We start from the raw sequence: 20,953 nt of genomic DNA, 5'->3' as shown, positions 1-20,953 counted from the left end.
CACTCTGACACTTGCGTGGTGCAAGTTCCCCAGAGTCAAAACAAATTCTCCTGCTCAGATGGCGCAGCAGAAGGTATGGAAAGTGCTCACCAGTTACTGCTGAGTCTGGAAAACAACTTCATTTCTTTGTTTGAGCTGCTACTGCTTACAGACAGACACATCTAAGCTGTCCCTGCTCCCCAGCCCCACTTTGCAGGAACTAAACCTCCCCCCTGGGTGTGCCACCTTTGGGCTATGAAGGTTGTGGAGCCTCGAATCCACAACCTCTGCTACAGAGTTCAAATGCTGTGTAATGGCAGAACTTCTCTACTCTTTCAGAATTATTACTTTTTCTTGTTCAAAGAGCAGGCTGAGCAGTAAAGTGAGGAGTTTTCACTCAGCTGGGGCACAGTGCATCTTCGCGGTGTTTCGCAGACAGACAGGAGATCTCCCGCCTGTGCCCCAGGCCAGCTGGACACCAGCCAGCCCTGAACTGGAAACCATCTTCTGACACATCAAACCTTGCACAGCCCTGCAAATGAGGATGCTGATCAGTGCTTCTCATTCCTCTGTCCTCCAAGAATAGTCAAGCTTCTTTCTATTAATTTTTGTAAAATTATTTTCCTTTTTTCTCTCCTTCGTCTTTTCCCCTTTTCCCTCTTTCTGCCCCCCTTTTAAGTTGTTGGGTTTTTTTTTTTTCTGTTGTCACCTTTTTTTTCAGGTCACAAAACCATTTTATGCATTGATTTTCCTTTAAAACCACCTACAAAGCATTTAAAACTCAGCCCATCCAGCTATGACTCACACTTGCCCTGCTCTCCTACCCCCCTCCAATTTTTTTTGGCTAGAGTTGGGGGATTTGAGGTTTGCTTTTCCAGTTCTTGTGCATTCTCACCCTCTGGCCCCCAGCCCCACACAGCCCAACACTGGTGCAGGGAGGCTTTAGGCAGTAAAGGACAACAGTAACACAACTTCAAAGCCAACAGGGCACACCAGGTGACCAAAACCAGCCATTGCTCCTGTGCTTGACCACTGCTGCTCTCACTGCACAGGCAGGAAGACTTTGCCAGCTGGAAGAAGGTTCAGAAAAAACAGGGCTGAGGCATGCCCAGCTATGGAGCTGGAGTTTCCATTTCCCACCCACCTACACTGCCACCAGCAACCCACATTTCTCTAAAGAACCACCCATCCAAAGTCGTGCAGGGCCAGCTGAGTCTCTGATCTGGCTGATTTTACCATCTGAAGGCAGAAAACAGGCTGTTCTATCACCCACTTACACAGAAGCATTAAAAATTCCTGGGTTTTTTGTAATGACCCAGAAGTAATTCCAAGCAGAGTGGCTGCACCAACGTGGAATTGCAAGATTTAAACCACCTTTCAGTGTAAATACCAGCTGAGATAAAGAGTGGGCAAGTGCTTTAAAAGCTTAGTATCCATACAAATAAAGGAAAAATCTCACAAAGTGAAGCAAAGAGTAATGATGACAGCTCTTTTCAAGCAAAGGGAGCCAATGTTTAATTACTCTAGATGCTGCTTTGGCAGAACCAGAGGATCACACGTGTTCCAGGTTACAAACCCAACATGAAATTCTCACAACAGATCCCATGGTACAAGTGGGGACGTTTTACTTCCTTTTTGCAAGAGCTCCTTTTTAAACTATCAATATTAAAAAATATTTGTGCCAAAACCAGGGAGAGAACACAGTGCCACCACCAACTCAAGAGGCTGACAAAGGTGGTCTTAAGTTTCCCAATTTAAAATCTGGCAAATAAAGCCACAAGTGGAGAGAATAAAATTAAACCCAGGCAAAATAAATTTGACTTTGACTATATTATTTAACAGAAGATCTTACATGAAGTAAAGGGACTGGACCCAAACAAGAAAGAGGAAGCTGCTCTACCCAACCCATCAATGGACCCCATTATGCATAAACTAGACTGCCACAACAAATGACAGTGAATTCCTAAATTTAGGCAAATGTAGGGGCAGTGAGTCCCACCCAGCCTCTTCATTTCCTCTAAAGGAACCAGTAATTCCTGGGAAACAGCAGCACTTCTCACAATCTCTGCAGATCCTGCAATGCACAAGGTGAAGGGATAATGAGTCCTTTCTTTTGTTCCCTCAAGACTTTGAAAGACGGCCAAGTTTTATACTGTCCACATAAAGTACAGCCTCAGAGGAGAACAAACCCCAATTACATGCAAGAAATTAGTTTTGTTCAAGGCCCAAATTATTGTCTTGGGTTTTTCCTTCTGCTACAGTCCTCTTCCAAGAAAAAAATAAAGATATCCAAAATAAAAAACAAGGCAAATCCTTTGCCTGTGATGGAGAAAGTTACTTTTCTGAGCACTCAGAGCTTATTTTAAAGGCTTGCTTGAATAAATAGGAACCTATTAATACAGAGTTTTCTTACTGCATTTTAAAGGGCATTTCATGAAGGCTGGTGTTCCCTTATTGCAGTTTTCATGGAATGGAGAAAAATATTTATGGTGCACCAACAGTGTGCTGAGCTAAATAGCTTTTTCCCTCTCACCCTGCCAAGATTCTCCCTGAGGGTGTTTTACAAAGTGGCCTAGCAGGGCTCTAGCTGGTGCTGGTTGCGCTGGTGCTGGGTGGTACAGGACACCAAGGCCAGGACCTCACCAGCTGCTTCTGCCCAGCTTGGGCTGTCCCACCCAGGTGGTGACTCCCAGTGGCATCAGTGTCCCAGCAGGGCTGAGGTCTGACCCACAGCTCCCACTCCAGCCAGCTGCAGTGCTTAGAGAGATCTCCCTCCCAAAACCAAGGGCTTGTTTTGGCTGCTGCAATGAGCTCTGGGTGGGATTAGCAAACCTGGTCCTTTGCATTATGTAGAAATGTACAGAAATAGAGAGGACAGTCACTCAGGAGAACCCTTCTTGGTCACCTTTCAGCAGTCCATACCCAGTAAAAAAGACATTAAGGGCTTAATATTTTTGCTCCTACTGAAATCCCTTTGACTTCACACCTCTAATAACACTTCAGAGTGAACACATGGCACTAGGAATGAGCAAAGTAATCACATACTAAACATGGTAAATCTTTAATAAATGTTATAAGCAACTATGAATTTCCCTAAGTCACTAAGGAAAATTCACTTTGGGAAAATCCCTTCACATGTGAAGTGCAGTCACTGCAAGCTTTGTTAGAAGCAAGCATAAAGCTGCACTTATAAAATCTGAATGGAAATATCCAGATATTGGGATCCTAATTCATGAAGATGCCCATGGCTTTCTAACACATTTTTTGAGAACCCACATGGTTTCTTAGGTACAGCTGCTCTCTTACCCACAGCCCAGCTAAGCATCCTTTTCCCTTAGGGCTTAGAGCAGCCACAGGGTGAGCAGTGAGACCTACAGCTATTCACCTTCCCTCCAAATTTATGAGACATTTGATGGGACATCCATCATCTAGCCCAGTTCATCAAAGTGGAAAGAGACAGAGTGTTTTACCTTCCAACTATATAACTTTGCATAATAAAACTGTTTAGACTTGGAGATTTTTCTGATGAATGCCAAATGGTCTACAGCAGCAGCCTTCACCAGCAGATCTAAATCACACAGCTTAAATGAAAGCCTCCTTGCCAATTTATGCATGAACTTTACTTTTTTCCAGAATCAGAGAAAGAAACCTGAATGCACTGTGCCTACAAAAAAGCTTTTTAAAGCAGCACTGCTCCAGTGACTGGAAACACAATTCTATTCCTCTTGCATCTCACAGGTACAATTTTTTTCCCCCAAGAAGACATGGAAATGAAGACATTCCTACAATTGCTTTCATTGGTTTTTTTGAAGGTGTTTCAAAAAGCTTTATCACTTCAGTAGCCACTCACTGTGCTGGCTCTAGTTATTGAACTGATTTTCAAGCAGCACAAACACTGTGAGACATTAAAAAATACAATTAGCAGATAACACATGGCTCATGCTGCAGATGTGTCTTCAAGGCAAGACCACAGTATCTTATCATTGGAGGGCTCTCCAGGGCAGCACAGATCCTCATCCTGCTCTGCAAATCCCATTGTTGGCAGTGTGATGCTAAAAGGGCTGCTATTCTCTGGCTCCCACCTATAACACAGACTGCTCAGGAGGGGGAAACTGCCCCACAGTTTTACAGTTTCCTGCAAGTGTCTCTCTAATGTTTCCCCACTGATTAATCTCTACTACAAATCCCATCACTGGCTGGTGCTGAGTGCTCAGAGTCATTTCTGGAAGGTCTTTCTGCCTGGCTGGGGTTCCCAGCACACTGAAAGACAGGAACAGTTTCAGAAAACAAAATGCACTTCAGTTGGGTTTACTCTCCTGTCCCATTTCTAGTGTTTTTGAGGTGGAGCTGTCCACCTCTTTGAAGAGGAATTTCTGGGTGAGGGATCAGATTCTGGATTTGTGTTCCCCACAAATCATTGTCTGCCAAACACAGGCATTGCAGCTGAGTTCCCAGCATACTTGGATACAAGAGGGGAGATTCTTACCACATTACCATGACAAAAACAACACCTTGCAGAGTACATTCTGAACATCTCACATAGCAAGCTTTAATGAGTTAGATCTCAAAGTGAGTTACAAAGTAGGTCAGGAACTGTTTGACAGATGGAGAAACCAGGACAGTGAGGTGCTGCAACTTCTCCAAGGTCACAAAAAAAGGCCAGTGCCACAGTCAGAAACAAAACCCAAGTCTACCTAATTGTTAGCTAGTGCTCTTCAACCCAATACATGTCTCCACCATTAGTCCACACCATCCCTAAAGCTCATGACTTTACAAGGTTTGACTCCTGAGTGGGTACCAGCATGGGAGCACCAGTCCTGCAGATATCAGCAGTGGAGGACCAGCAACAGCAGGGACACTGAGTCAAAGAAAGTGACTGGCAAAGTCAAAGGAGAACCTGTACTTTTGCCATTACTTCCATGTGAGCTCAAACACACAGGCACAGCCATGAAGGCTCTCTGTAATTAAATTTTCACCCAATGAAGCAAAGGCTACTCCAGCTCAAGGACAATCCAGCCCTGCTGGGACACAAATATTGGTGACCCACTTCTACTGAAACACTGAGCACACCCCTCTCCCTGCCTGCAAGGGTATTTGGAGGACTCTCAATTCTCTGCATGACCCTGCTTCTCCCTGTCACCACTGCATGTGTGAGGTCTGGAGAGGTAAAGAGGTCACAAGCATCTCAAAATTGGATGCATGCTGTCTAATTGACATCAAAGGCCAGTTCTCAGTACTTTTATTGGGATCAGAGTTAGGGCACTACAGATAAATCCTGACCTATATAATTTTTGATGCTTGCCTGCACTTGTCGTGAGCAGAGACAGGGAATGCCAGGAAATGGAATTTCTATTGCATTTCACAGTTCAGACACAGACAGAACAACTGCAATAAAACCCACCATAAATACTGATTCTACCTACTAGGAAGGACAGGGTGGAATATGGAGAGCTAAATCCAACAGGACAGAGGGATACTCAACAATAAGAATTTTGTTCTGGACTTTCAGGAGACAGCACATATTTTCCTATTTGCCCTCAGCAGAATTCTCATCTAGTGCATATCCAGTACTGCTTCTGCCACCAAAATCTTCACATCAGAACATATCTAGCTATGTTAAAGGCTTACAAGAAGACCATCAGCTTTACAGACACAGTAAGTGACATGTTAACGTCACTTATTTTGACTTATACCAGTTTTGTGTAAAGGCTTCAGGAAGATCTAAAAGTGTATTCAACATCTCTCCATGATCAATGTGGAGACAAATATAAAGCCAAAGATGCTTTTTCTCCCAATCTGCAACTTTTGATATATTTGCAGACACACCAACAATACATTAAGAGAGCTCAACATGGACAGAGGGCCCAGTTTTTGCCTGAAATATGATTTCTGTAATAAACTGTATTAATCTAGATATTAAATTATCTAGGTAATAGGTTGTCCAATGTTCAAACTCTGCTTTCATTTATTTCAGAAAAAAAAGTGGACATAATACCTTGCTGACACTCTGAAATTTGTCCCTATAGACCGTGATGCACACAAGTATCCAACAAGAGCCACAGCAGAAGCAGATGCCAGCAGATGGTATTATCCTGAATAAAATCAATTAAGGACATTTACAATATGTCAAAAGTGCAGCTACAAAAACAAAGTGTAGACCTGTACATCTGTTTCTTAATGAAGCCATGAGTATTTGACACTTAGCCAACAAACCACAATCTAAACACTACAGCAACACCAATAATAGATAAGGAAATACCAGACATATTCAGAGTCTTCAACAGTCATCACAAAACACAAGATGCTGAGCAGAAACTGAATAACCAGATACTACTGGTGTCCATATGTCATGCATTAATGTAGCTAAAATATAAGCATATGAGTTTTCAGTATCACAGATTTTGTAAGGACGTGATTTGCTCAAAATTTATAGAAACAGGAGTCCCATGGTAACAATAAGTTAAGAAATATTATTCTCTTCCATAACACAGTCCTCTGGTGTATTTAATAGGCTTCTTGGAACCCTGTCACCTTGGCTGAAATAAAAAGAAAAGCACTCACAATTCCCTAAAAGCTGTTATGACATCTCTGTTGAGAACGTGGTGACAGTACAAGAGGCATGATGAGATACACAGCCAGGTATGTCAATGGCATCTTGTGGATTATATAAAACACAAACAGACTGAGGGAATTCAGGGGTTATTTGTGCAGGGAACAAAAATCTCCGAGTTCCCCATGAAGAAGACAAGAGGTGGAAACATTTCATAGGGGGTAAAAAATTGTCTCTTCTGTGCCACAGCTTCATTCAAAGTATTGAGGACACATTTAGAGAAGAAGTGGGTAAGACCAGTAAGGGTAAGACCAGCTGAACAAGAAAAGGGTAAGACCAGCTGTTGAACATGGCACTGTGACCACTGTGACAGCTGCTATCAGGGTTTGCTGCAGATTTCCACCACTACAAACAGGGATGGGACCATCCCAGTCAGAGTCTGCTGAAAACTCTGCTATTAAAAGAGGTGATGGTATCAACTCCATGTACAATGGTTGTTATTTAGCTCCTAGGGAACTCATACCAAGTTTCTCCTATGTTAGCTGCCAAATGACTAAAATATTCAGAAATATATACATTAAATGGAATGAGTTTCTTTAAGGACCCTGGAAAATACAGCCTTTGCAGTGAAAAACAGACTTGCACTGTACATCAGAGAAATGCATCATTCATTTTTACTGTGACCCAGATGACAGTCTCATTAGACCAGAGATGGATTAAAGACAAATGATCTGGTGAATAATGTCACTGTGGGCATGTAGCACTTCATCCAAGCTGTACCACTGAGAACAGGTGACTGGGTGGGGATTGTAAGGATAAAAAACACAGGGCTTTAGAATGGCATTCTTGAGGTGGAAAAAAAAAATGTTCTACATGTTTACATTTAATCTGCTTCATAAATTGATTTTTGTCATGTTACCTGTCAAACCACTGAACAAACTGAATAATTGCTTAAGCAGCACTGATAGAGACGTGACAGATTATTCAAGCATTGTGATTCTTTGTTCTCATATATCTCATTAAGAAATGATGATTGGTTCCATTTACAGCTCTTAAGTTGAATTCAGTAACCACTGACACATGAACTCAACCTGGCATCTACTAATTTTTTATTGTTCTCAAGCAGAAATTGCTCCTGCCAAAGTCTCTCTTGCAAACCATTTCAGTGTAGTGGCTGATGATTTTTTAACGATGCAACACATAAGGGGGAAAAAACTCCAACTGACTTCTCCACTGATTTATAGCATCCATGGAATGAAAAGAATTAAAACTTCTTGTATTTTGTACTTTTCCCCCTTCCCCCACCTCCTTTTTAGAGAACTATTGTTAACCTGTATTGTTTCATTAAATAAGTTCACAGCACATCCCTGCAAACAGCTGAGCTGGCAGAAGATGGGAACTGTCCTGTGGGATGTGTTCAGCCCCTTCTTATTTTGTTGTGGGGTTGCAACCTGTTCCTTCACAGCCTTATAACTTTATAATGATGTTTGAAAGCTGAGAGTGAGGAGAATACACTGCTGCTATTCCAGCCTGCTGCTGAGTAGCAAGGGCTTCTCTTGACTCACACAGGAAAACCCCCAAGCTGTGGAAATCAAAGGCAGAATTTTACAGCAACCTTGAGATGCTACAAATTATTGAAGAGAAAATGAGAACCAAAATGAGTTGTGCTTTTTTGTGCCACCCTCTGACTTCAGGGAGATCTGCTGAGACCACAAAGCCAACACACAAGGAGACATCTAGGTACACATTTTACAGGCACCCTCCAAAGCAAAAACTGCAGGTTTTGGACAAGAGATGGAAAGCAGGGATTTGCTATAGCAGAGGTAATGTGGAGATGGAAGACAGAAGGAGAGGGAAGGACCATTGTACTTTTAACTTCTCATTTGTCTGGGTTCATCCCCATTAGCTAACTGATCACAGGGGCACTGTCTTCCCCAAAATGTAACCCAAATAGGAAGAGAAATTCAAACTATGGAATAAATTAACAATGTTCACAATGCTCTTAAACAGCTTTTGCCAAATGGCACAATTCATTCTCTGTGCATTCATTAATGAAGCCAAACATTGTGCTCTTTGGCAAAAAAAGTGCTATTCATGGCTGTATATCTCTATATATCTATAATAATAAATAATATATAGTACTATATAGAGTATATAATACTATAGATATGCTATATATATAGTATATACTATATATACACACTATAATATATATATACTATATATAGTGTGTATATATATATATAGTATAGTATAAATAAATATATAGTAAAAATACTATATAAATAGTATTTTTCATGTGTGGTATACATACATTTATACACATTATATATATATATATATATATATATATATATATAAAATATTATACACACACACAGACCTGTATCTACTCATATATATACAGAGGCCTCCTCCACCTTCCTCACAACCCCCTGGCAGTGCAAGGCAAAGATGTCACAACACCCCACAACCTCCTGGGCAACACTGGTCCTGAAGCTGCCAGACATTTTAGTGGTTATTGAATATGATGGAAGTGTACTGGTACAATACAAGCTGTCCTGTCCAAAAGACCCAAGTCTATGAGTTTTTCCAGCTCATGAACAAGGAGGAGGATTTAAAAGTCTCTAGAGTCAATTAAGCTGCAGCTGAATCCCATTGCTCTACTTTGCCCCTTTGCTCTCCTTTCATCTTTCCCCTCACCTGCAGAACCAGCCTGTTCTCAGCTTTAGTGCCTGTTATGTTCCCTTCCAGCAGTAGCAAAAGGGAGCAAATTTGCTTTCTGGGCACAAATCATCTCAGCTCTTACTCAGGAATCCTTTAATCACTTTCATTGCTTTCCATTAAAAATACAAGATTCATCAGAGACACTCATTCAGTGGACTTGCCTACAAAGCTCTCCAAAATTTTTTTTCTTTCAGGGTCTCTCTCTTAAGAGAATAAAATTTATGTCTATGACATAAATTACATGGCTGTGGACATGCCAGTAAAATTACTCCAGATACACCTTAACATGCCCAAGACCAGAAGTCTCCCTGCAGCACCTCTATACCCTATGTGCTTTTGAGAACCAATTTTTTCAGCTCATTTTTTGGTACATCTCCCCTGACACCTAAATATATGGCCTCCTCCTTCCTAAAAGGCATAAGTCAAACCTGTGACAGGGGGCATTTCCCTTCCTTCTAAATTATTCCTCTTATGCTCCAGTGCCTGGGTCATTAGGCCAAAAGGAACCACACTGTTTTTCTGCTCCATTAATGTTTTTATCTAAGCATCTTCTCACAGTGCTTCAAGCAACTTGGCTAACAAGCTGTGTGTTGTTTGCCCCCCTCTTCCCTCCCTAGAAGAGATAAGAGGGGTTTGTGTTGTTTCATGGTGCTTTTTTTATATTTGAGAGCATTTTATTTTGGGAGGGAGAGCTTGTTTGCTTTGCAATATTCAGGTTGCTATGTAATTATGCTAGAGAAGGTGTCTCAAAAAACACTATGGCTTACACCCAGAGAAGGAGGTGGTGTTTTTGTGATGCTCATCATCAGCCCATGGAAAAGCTTAACAGTGTCAGATTTTCCCCTCAAAAAAAAAATTAAAAAAAAAAAAGTTGAGCAAATTAATTACACCCCTACGGCAAGAAATCCCATTAAAGCAGAGGTGTAAGGCTGGTGCTGATCCCAGAGCTTTAGATAGTCCTCAAGATAGCTCAGGCTGCAGCTACAAAATGTCCCAAAGTGAAAGACAAAGCCTTTGAATTTGTACAGGTGTTATTCAAGAAAACAGCATGGAGAGCACAAATGAAGTTTAATGAGCTCATAGTGTCCTGTGCCACTGGCAGCACACACCAAGCACTTTGCTATGCCTGAAATTTCCAAAACATCACAGGCTCCATGGCTGGGCACATCGTGCTGAGCTACTTACACTGAGAGGCAGGAGACAAGAGTGAGCAGTGGGAGGAAATCTCCAAGCCAACTCAAAATAACAGTGAAGGATTATCCAAGGATGCTCCAGCAATCTCTCTCAACTATGGATGAATTTGATTAGCAACCTGTGCCTTCCCCAGAGGAGTTTTCCATGTGGCTGTAAAGCCCCTAAGTGCTCTCCTCTCTCTTCAACTCTCTTTTGTGTTGTTTGGATTTTCTATGTAATTTGGGTTTCTTTCACAGTTTTTCATCCAATAGATTCCATCATTCCTGCCCTTGCCCATCACAGTGGGGCAGCAGGGTCAGGGGTGGTGAATTTGTATGGAAAACATGCCTGGTTGTAGATTGGTCCTTTGAATTATTTAAGCTGGGCTGGGAGGCTGGGATCCTGCTGGGAGCAATCCCACATCACCCCAAGAACTGCCTGGACTGTTCCAGCTCTTTATAGCTCTGGGCAGCTCTGGATTCCTCTGAGCAGCTGAAACAACACAGCAATAAAGCACCCACGCTGTTACCAACAGCCCAGAGACAGTGCTCTGCATCTCCAAGCCTTAGCTAGTAAAAATGATTTATGTGTGATGACCCTGGGTGAATCACACACAAATAAATATATTTTGAGGACCTTGGTGCTGACACAGTGCCCACTACTAAAAGAAGCAGAAGAGTCCCCAGCATAAGGCTGGAGTCAGGATTCAGAGGTAATCCCCAACTTTTGGGTGTTCAGGCTTGAAAGAAAATCTTCAAATCCTCAACCTGAATTAGGGGGAGCATTAAGAGCAAGAAAATGAGAAGAATTCTGCAGAAAAAGTGGAAATTTGGAAAGGATCTAGCTGGGAGATGCCATGATTCTTTACCCTGTTGCTGCTCCTGGTCATTTGCATCATTACAAGTATCTCCTTTTTGTTCCTTCCTGCAGACTCTAAGACTGAAACTGTTTGATTTCTCTCCAATTTGAGATATAAGAAAACCAAAACAAAAATTAAAATAGAAATAAATCCTTAATACAACTAAGCCAGCATGTTTTCTCTTTATTTGATTCTTCTCATTTCACTCTTGAAAAATTTATTTTAAGAGCTTATCTTATGCAGTCCAGTTGTCTTAAACTGTTGATACTGTAGCTGTGACCCATGATATTGCTCAGGAAAAGATCAAGCAAAATCAGTGAGCTATTATTACAGAGGATCCCCAGCACTGTGCTCAGCTGTTCTACACATAGATCAGGTCCAAAACAGAGCTTCCCAGTAGCTTTTTCTTAGCACATCCAGTGTTAAAAAATAAAAAATTTAAAAAAAAAGAAGAAGAAAAAAGACTTTTTAACTCAGCCAAAAAATTCTGCTTGAGAGTATTATTTTGATTTAACCTTATACAATCTGTTTGGTGAGTAATTCTGGCATAAAACTCAATATGCAGCTTTCAACATGGAAACATCAGTGAAAGGGCCTTCAAAAGTTTATTAACAATCTGTTATTTATAGCTTTCTTTTTCAAAAGTGATTGGCACAACATTCGTAGGAAAATTATAGGAACCGCCAAGTCAGATAATAAAAAAACATATTGGTGTTAAGATTTGATGGAAAGGTTTTAAGGAATGCTATGATTGCTAGAAATGAGACAGATTCTGATTGCTAAGGCAGCTATTTGTCACTCAACAACAGCCCAATCACACACACATGTTTGCAAATTATTGTTATTGTTGTTAATTATTATTTACAGAGAAGCACTGAAATGCAAGGTGGTTTGAATTCCAATGAAAATGACAGATCACTGCCCCGAGGAATTTTTTATCCCTCCTTTCACTCATTACCTGTTTACTAACAGCACCCACTTAGTTCCAACGTGTTTTCCTGCTATCTAAAATGACTAGAAAATTAGGTCCTATTAAGTAATCATGAATATAAACTGTGAGTCACTGGTTAAATGAATACCATTACTGGCAATAAATCCAGAATCCTATTATAAATGCCTGCTATTGTCAAGCAGACCAAAACAATACTACTTTATTCAATATTAATTGTATCCTTGGATGCTTGAAAGGATTAAGTAACCCCAACTAATATTCTGCACGTAGTCAGGAGAACTGAGTGTGAAGGACAACAAAAATAACTGAGGTCAGTAACCAAGGTGGAGAGAAAAAGAGGCAAAAAGGAAGGAAGACATACATAGAGAGATCTTTCAGCTCCTGTGTGAAAGCAGATGGAGGGTGAAGGAAGCAGACAGGCTGCTCCAGATGGCAGGAGAAGAAGGCTCTCACACCCACTGTGTTGTGGCTGTGATGGGAACAAGAGACTTTTGGTTAAAGGATTGCTGTAGGGCTCCAAAGAGTTGGGTTCAGCTCCGTCCACCACCTCTCCACCCTCTGGGTTTTGCTTTTGGGGTGTCAACTTTCCCTGTGGCTGCCAAAAAAACACCAATGTTTTTGTGCATGCTTCACCCTACACAAAGAGAAGTTGTAGAAGAGGTATTGGTTACATTGAAGTCCTGAGGACTGAGATTAAGTGTTGGCTGAGGCAAGGATCACATTTTCCTAAGCAAAAATAGTCGGAGAAAACCCAAACTGTCGATTCCAACCCAAAGCTAATGTCTTACTGTCCCCTTGCTGGTCAAGCACCCTCCTTGGCTGCACAGGCATGAAGGGGAGCAGGTATCCTCTGGCAGCAGGGAGCTCAGACAGGACCAGAGAATATCCACAGAAAAAGACACAAGGCAGGGGAAAAAATGGGACAAGGCATCAAAACTAGCAGACAGCCTGACAAAGAAAGCATGAGCACATATGTGAGCTGACAATACAGCACCTGTGTGTCTCCAGAGTTATGTATTCACCTGAAAGCTTTTGATTATTGAGTATTTTGAAACCTTAATTTCACATGATGAAAGAAAATTGGCCTTTAGGCTACACTGTTGCCCCAAACAAGCACTTTCCAAAATGCACCTGTGAACCAGAGCTGGAGAGCTGTCAAAAATCCCTTCCCACCAATGGCTGCCAATTTTTTTCCCAATCCTCACCATCAGTGTTTAAATCCATTGGCCATCTTACTTTTCTTTCTTTCCCATTTCAATTCCAGCTGAATCCTCAGACCTGTTATTTTCTGTAACTGTTGAAGGAAGACTAACAATTTACATCAAAAGATACTAACTCATTATTTTTAAGCCTTCAAGAACAAACTGGATAGAAACCTAAGCCAGGCAATAGCAAACAGGATTACTTTGTTAAAAACAAAATGCACCACCTTAAAGGAGTCCTAACAGTATTTTTATGCTTTCAGTAAATACAATATACAAACTAAAACATCTGAGTTGTTTCACACCACTAAGTTAAATATTAATATTTGGACCTCAGCTTTCACTCCTCCCACAGATTTGAGAGAGGTGCTTATAGCACCTCTTAGAAAGAATTATCCCTGACCCCACATGGGTTTGACAGCGAGATTCCCAGAGTTATGGACTGTAAGGTCAGAAATGACCATGAACTCTCTTCCTCTGTAAACATGGTCAAGAGGCACTTTTCCTACTGCTTGTAGCCTGAGAGCTTTCAGAGCTCCCAGAAAATCATCCCACAGGAGATGGTTGCCTTCATGGCTTGCTCCAGTGGTTCATCAGCTTTGGCTCCTGCACCTCAACTTCAGCCTACTGCATTTTGTCCCCTGAAGATTTTTTTATATTTTTTTAGGTGAAATGTTTCTTTAATTTAAAGAGAAAAAGGGTAAATACTGAACTGAGGAAAATATGAAACAATCTGACAGAGCCACTACTGCCTCACTGAGGTGACATAAAAGAGAGGCAGCAAATGCTGGTAATGTCAGCAGAAACTGGAAAATCAGACAAACCCCTCAATCATCACAGAGGGCACTGAGCCAAGGAAAACACAAATATCAACATCTTTCTTCATGTCTTGAGAACCTCCAAAATCAGTAGGGAAGAACTGAGTAACTTGCATGGGGCCTCAAGTTAAATGATCTGTTGTGTGAGTCCAGCATGAGTGCTTTTGGCACCTGGTTGATGGAAAGGCAGGATCATTAACCACAGGCAGCAGATCTTGAGCCCTCTGGTACCCCCCAGCCCCTTCCCTCCAGAGAGGAGCCCCTGCCAGGACCTGTCCTTGCCACCAGCCCTTCTCACTGCTGGGAGCCCAGGCTGGCCCAAGGCACAGCCCCCACGAGGGTCTGAGCAGCCAAACCAGCCAGGAGCAGGAGCTGGAGGAGCTCAGGAGAGGCAGGGAGAGGCTTCAGGGAGGGGAAGGCGCCGTGGAGGACGTGAGAGGACAGAGGCACAGCAGACAGCAGGGACGGGCTCCTGACGAGGTGTGTGCTCCTGTGCTCGTGGGTGTGAGAGAGAGAAAAGAGATCTGAGAGGAGGATGAGGAGTGACTTCATCCCACAGCATGAACGAGCACGTACTGGTGTGTGGAAGAGCCGTGGAGAGTGCCAGGAGCCCATCAAGTGGCGTAAGAGTATGGAAGTGACACAGATGAACCAAAAATTACCACAGAGCCCCAGAGAAGAGAGAAAAACAGAACCACCCCTATGTTTTCTCTATCCTGTATTTAAGAAAAGTGCTGGAAACTTATTTGAAGGGTATTTGTCTTCCCACCCAGCTCTTACTATGTTATGGCCACATCCATGCAGCTCCCTCTGTTATCCTTACTAAGCTTTAAGGAATCCACCACATCAGCTTTAAGGATAGCACTGGTATTTTCATCGTTACTAAGCCTGAGCCTTTCTAAATATTAGAACTCTGATGTCAATTAGGCCTAATTACAGATATCTTAGAAATATGAGTTGATCTAATTAGGCAGATCAAGTGATGGAACCTTCCTCTTTGACTACTGGGTGGCATGGTGTTTCTTACTATTTCTCAGATGTCAAAATCTAAGGTTTAAAATGCCTGAGACATAATATATTTTGAATGTGGAGGGGAAAAAAGTGATATTTCTGTGATCACTCATCAGATTCCTGCTATTGTGATACTTCACATCTCTCTGGGGCAGAAATCCCCCTCTCCAGGCAAGCCCTCAGTTCCCCCTTCAAATTGTCTTCCAGGGGGAACTGAGTAGAGCTACAATAGGTGAAGTTGTAGAAATTTAAAGAGACAAGAGTCAGATCCTCTTCTTTCCTCAAGCACACCCATATTGACTTGGAAGGGACTCTAAATAACATTAGTTGAGGATCTGGCCCATTGCTATGATTTTATTTTGTCTTATTTTGCTTATTTTTTCCTAGCTACTTTTTCAGGATTTGTAATTTCACTGTCAATGGCTTAGCAGCAAACAGGTCCAGTTCCAAAAGGGGCACTCAATGAACCTGTGCATATGGAGTGTGGTGCACTGTTCCACCTGGGGTGGCACAGCCCAAGAATGGATCAGGACCATCATTCTTATTGTAATATAATAACATATAAACTATAGCAATAATCATGTATTATAAAATACACTGAAATTGACTAATATTACCACAATCTTTTGTTGACACTCTTCTTTTGAGATGGCCGCCCCAAAAGAAGATTGCACATACTTTAATATCTGCATAAATACAGGTTTGGGTACATCTGAGCCAACCACTGCATTGCTGGTACTTCTTTAGAAAAACATTATTGTCCAGCAGCACAGAGCAGAGCACACAACACAGACCCCAGCCACCAAAGGAAACAATTCTTTGGGTGGAAAAGGGCTGCTTTCTTACATCTGGACATGACATCCCATTCAATTTCAGCATCAATGTGCCTGGACATGATTTACAGGGATGTGTAAATAATTTATTCCAGCTCTGGAAGGGAGAGCTGGCTACTCATTAGCATTTCCTTGAAGCCCAAATGATGTAATGATTAACTGATTTAGGATCTTTTTAATAATTCCAGCAAATTTCATCTCTCCCGTGTTAAAGATCTGCTGAAGAGCTTTTATCCAGATGAAAGGCTCTTTTCTGAGAACAAACCATTATTAAGGTGTACACATAGATTTAACATTCACAAATCAATGCACTTGAAATAAAATATGCTTTTAAAGTTTCTTTTTCACTTTCTTCAGTGATTTGGAGATTTAGTGCTTTTCTTTCTCTAGCCAATTTTACCACAGGCAGTTAAGACAGCTGCATGAAAAAGGGCTGTTTTTCTGTTAAAAGTGCTTTTAGCACTTTGGCATCCTGAAATGGAATGGCAGAGAAATGCAAAATACAGTTACTACAATCCAGTACATTTCATGTGACATGCCAAGTTTTTCACTCCATGCTAGAGAAAAATCTATTAGCCAGTGAGATCAAGGGTTGGCTGTCCAACATAGTTCAGCTTTACAGTGCAGGAGGGATCAAAGCAGATTTTAACCCTGCTCCTAAATAATGCCAGAAGAAAATGTTTTCGTGCAAATACTTCTAAGCTGTTTATGCTTATATAGCTTAATTCCTATTTAAATACTTTCTTATCAATAATTGAGAATGTTTCCCGTCATTTAGGCTCCTGGACCCTGTCTATCTGCTGCTCAAATCAGTGAACCTCCCTTCACTGCCTTCATTGGAAATGGAACAGGCACTTTAATGATTTGTACAGCACTGGCCTAAATTTTTTAGAAGCTTCACATGCTGGTAAGTCACACCAGACCTGGTAGGAACTGCAGGTGCTGCACTGGTGGGTGGCCAAGGACAGAACCAAAACTCAGATTCAAATCTTCTAATTATCAGCCTGCCCTTGGAAGCCAAGGAATACACAACCAGAAGGTAACCCCCTGTGTGTAGGCTGCTAAACACACAGATATTCATCACTGAATACAACTATGGCTGGACAAGAAAACAGCTCTATTTCCTCTATGTGGGCCCAGGTTCGTAATCCAATTATTTTAATTTTCTAAAACTTTCTAGATTGACTGTTAAGTCAAGTTTGAAAACTTCACAGCTTCCACTCCCATCAGAAAGGACTTACCAACCTGTGAGTCTCAGTTAATAGTTTGAGACACTAATTGGCCATATTTAATGAATTTAATTTGCAACAGCCATGCTAATATGCATAACTATTAACTCTGACCAGCTTTACCTTCCTTGGGACCTACACCAGCTCCCATTAACTACAGAGGGATCTGGATCAAGGCCACAGCATTAATTCCTCCTGAACCCCTTCAGCAGCACAAATTAACCCTCTCAGGTGGCTTCAACACCACAACCACAGAGATCTCAGGGAGCTGTGCAGTGGGAAGCCCAGTGAATTGTCCTGCTGCTCCAACAAATCTCAGAGCATTCAAACTTTCCTCCCCAGCACCCCTTGGCTCAGGGAGGGCACTGCACACCTAAGGTGACAAAGCAGGGCACGTCTCCCCCAGCATGGAATTCTCACATCAAAAACCCAATGAGGGTGACAAGGATACATCACAACACTTGGCTCTTATGCTGCATTTTGCTTCTTCAGAGACCTGCACAGGCGTTGATTTGATTTCCCAAGCCGGTGTTTTCCTGCGGGCTCTGCTATCCAGCTGACCCCCCTCCATGTTAAACCTCCAGCCTGTTTATAGGAAACCAGCGAGCCCACGAACCGCAAATACTCTGCTTATAGGGAGCCTTCCCTTGGAAGCAGAAAGAAACTCAAATATTACAGTCAAAACTTGTTCAGCTGTGTTTTGGAAGCGGCACGGAGCGTAGGAAAAGCACTACTCGGGATTAAGAGCGCTTCGTTTCGAGACACGCTGGAAGTTTCAATTAAAGCTGTGGGGACACAGCTACGAGGAGCGCAGGCAATACAACCCAACTCTAATTACAATGTATACACACACACAGCCCGTGCGCCGGCTCCTCCAGCACTCCCGGCTCCCTACCTCTACAATAACCTGAGTGAGAAAATTAGTTTAAACAAAAATAAAACTCTTAGCTCAGCCAAAAAGGCACCAGCCTGTACCCCGCTTCCTTGCACCATCTGTGCGTGTTTTTTCTCAGCCTCCAAAAAAAAAAAAAAACCAAAAAAACCAAAAAACAAACCAACTCTAACGTTTTACTAATCTTTATGCCCCGCCACTATAAATAAAACAAATAAAGCCCAACAACAGTTAAGCATCGTAGCTAAAACACATCCAATCCACTCCGATTATTTCTGCTAGTCTGTCCACGAATAGCTGCAGCCATCGGCTTTAGGGGAAGCGTGCAAGTCAGACCGCATTTATTTACAGTTGCACTATCAAGAAAAAAAACTCCCCGTCTCCTCTTTCTATGAATATTTTAAACACTTGGGGGTTTTCCTTTTTATGGCTTTTTTGGGGGGGGCATGGGGGGAGGGCGAGGGGTGATGCTAGCCCAGCTCCTGCCCCACAATTCTATTTTCCTCCGTGTTCCCAGGTGGCTCCGACTTCTTGCTCGGATGGAGCAGCACCCGCGGGTGCGCAAATCCCCGCGCAGAGACCCGCACCCAGCCGCGCAGACACCGCGCATCCCGGGGAAGGGACAGCGCCCGCGCCCGCCGCCGGCCCCGCAGCCCAATCCCTCCACCTACGTCCCCAGCGTCTCCTTGAACTCGAAGATCTTCTTGATGTCCTCCGCCTGCTTCTTCCAGGAGCCGCCGCCGTCCCCGTTCTCCCGGGCCATGGCCGCGCCGCGCAGCCCCGCGGATGCCGCGCCGCCGGCTCCGAGCCCACGGGCGGCTTTTGCTTTCTTTTCTGCCGCGGCGGCAGCGGCTGCTGCTGTTTCTTCTTCTTCTTTTTCCTCCTCCTCCGCCTCCTTCTTCTCCCCTTCCTCCTCCTCCTCCTCACACTTCCTGCCCGCCGCCGCTTTTATTTCCTCCGCGCTCCGGCGGGCTCCGCGAGTGTCACTTTTCCTGGGCTATTTCCTCCCAACTTTCTCTTCCCCCCCTTCCCTCCCTTCCCTCCCCTCCTCCGCGCTCCCCCCGCGGAGCCGCTGGCGGGGCTGCCCCGTCTCTCCGTCCCCCTGCGCCCCGCGCAGCAGCTGCGCGCACCCGCGTCCCGGGGTCACTTTGCTCCCTGACTGACCCGCCCCGCAGAAAAGTCCCTCTTATTTTTTTTGTTTGTTTGTTTGTTTTTCTTTTCTTTCTTTTCTTTCTTTCTTTCTTTCTTTCTTTTTTTCTTTTTATTTTCTCCTTTGGAGGGAGGTCACTGTTTCTCTTCTCCCACCCCCGTGCGGGGCCCCATGGGATGCTCAGCCTGCCGGGCGCGGTGCGGTGCGGAGCGGAGCGGCTGTGCGTGGTTGTTATGGCAATGGGAGGAGGAGGAGGAGGAAGAGGAGAAAGCGGAGGAGGAGGAGGAAGAAGGAGGAGGCAGCCCCGCCGCTGCTCTGCTGCCTGGCGCTGCCCCTCCTGACTGAATGAAGATAATTCGCATTGCACCAAAACCACGCACGTCAAACGGGAGGGGAGGGAAAGCGGCGAGGGGAAAAAAAATAAAAAAGGAAAGCCAGGAAGGAAAAAAAAAAGGGAAATTAAAAAGGCACACCACAAGCGGCCGCGCTGCCTGGACGGGCTCTGCGCCGGGATGGGCGGGGGCGGCGGTGCCCACCTGCCCCGCACACGCACACACAGTCCTGGGATGTGAAACCCATCCCTCAGCAAGGACCACCCTCACCCAGCACAGCCCTCGAAGTCAGGGGCACCCTTAGAGGGGTCGGGCAGCCCGGGGCAGGAGACGGGCACGGCCGCGGGTCCGGCCCTGGCACCGCTCCCGCCCCGCCGGCACCGCCGTGCGAGCGCGGCACGGCACCGGCCTCTCGCACTGTCACACACACGCGTGGCTGGGATTATTGCTAAAAGCAGCTTTTTCTCAGCGACACTGAGACCTCTAGCGTCGTCACATCGGGCATGGGCTGAGCTCTGATGCGGGGTGACAGGCAGGATTCGTCAGACAGCAGAGAAAATCATAGTCTACACTAACTAAGAAGTGTTTATAGTTAAGATCTTTGGACTTCAGTTTTGGAATATGTGAGGCACTAAAAAAGTGTAGTTCTTTTGGGACACCCAAGTTAGGTGACCACATCAGAGGCTTTGCTGTTGGCAATACAGGCACTCTGCTGCTTCAGGGGCAGCTCCCAACCTGACCAACTCCAAACCTGATCATCAAATCAGGACCTGAAAATAAATCCAAATACAATGAGCTAAATAACATTTACTTTAAAAAATGTTACTCAATGCTTTTTACTGTTTAACATGTCTTTTAACAGATTCCTTAAAATCTGTTCTATTCTGGAAGCTGATTTTCCAGATTTCTTGTAATTTCTGAGCAGAATTTGCACAGTGTCAGCCTATGAGGCTTTCCCTAGGTGCGGGCTAAGCTGTGCCTCTCATCTCAAAGGGGCTGTGGCAGAGGTGGGCATTCGTAGGGGGGTGAAGGTGAAAACCTGGAGCACAGGTTGGGGTGTTTGGGCAATGCTACCCTCTGCTGGGCAGAGCCACTCCTGTGTGTGCCAGCTCCTGTGGTTTATTACTGCAGCCCTCTGATGCTTTGTGGCTGTCCAACCTCATGGACAGCCCAAACATCTTGGGATTTCCTGCCATGGATGTTTGTGTGCTGCCACAGCATGAACTTTGGAACTGGTTTCCTTCTG

The 20,953-nt window shown here is 43.7% G+C and overlaps 1 protein-coding gene across 1 annotated transcript in view; it reads right to left on the bottom strand.

The window, feature by feature from the left end:
- Positions 1–19,712, bottom strand: part of CAMK1D (calcium/calmodulin dependent protein kinase ID) — a 216,390-nt gene extending 196,678 nt beyond the window's left edge. The window contains exon 1 of the mRNA XM_009086893.4: positions 18,897–19,712. Within this exon, the coding sequence (XP_009085141.1) occupies positions 18,897–18,988 (92 nt within the window). The 5' untranslated portion in view covers positions 18,989–19,712. The remainder of the gene's footprint in view (positions 1–18,896) is intronic.
- Between the last annotated feature and the right edge of the window lie 1,241 nt (positions 19,713–20,953).

The sequence above is a fragment of the Serinus canaria genome, chromosome 1A (assembly GCF_022539315.1).
Source record: "Serinus canaria isolate serCan28SL12 chromosome 1A, serCan2020, whole genome shotgun sequence".
NCBI lineage: Eukaryota > Metazoa > Chordata > Aves > Passeriformes > Fringillidae > Serinus > Serinus canaria.
The sequence above is the reverse complement of the archived record's forward strand: the minus strand, read 5'-3'. Positions and strand labels throughout refer to the sequence as shown.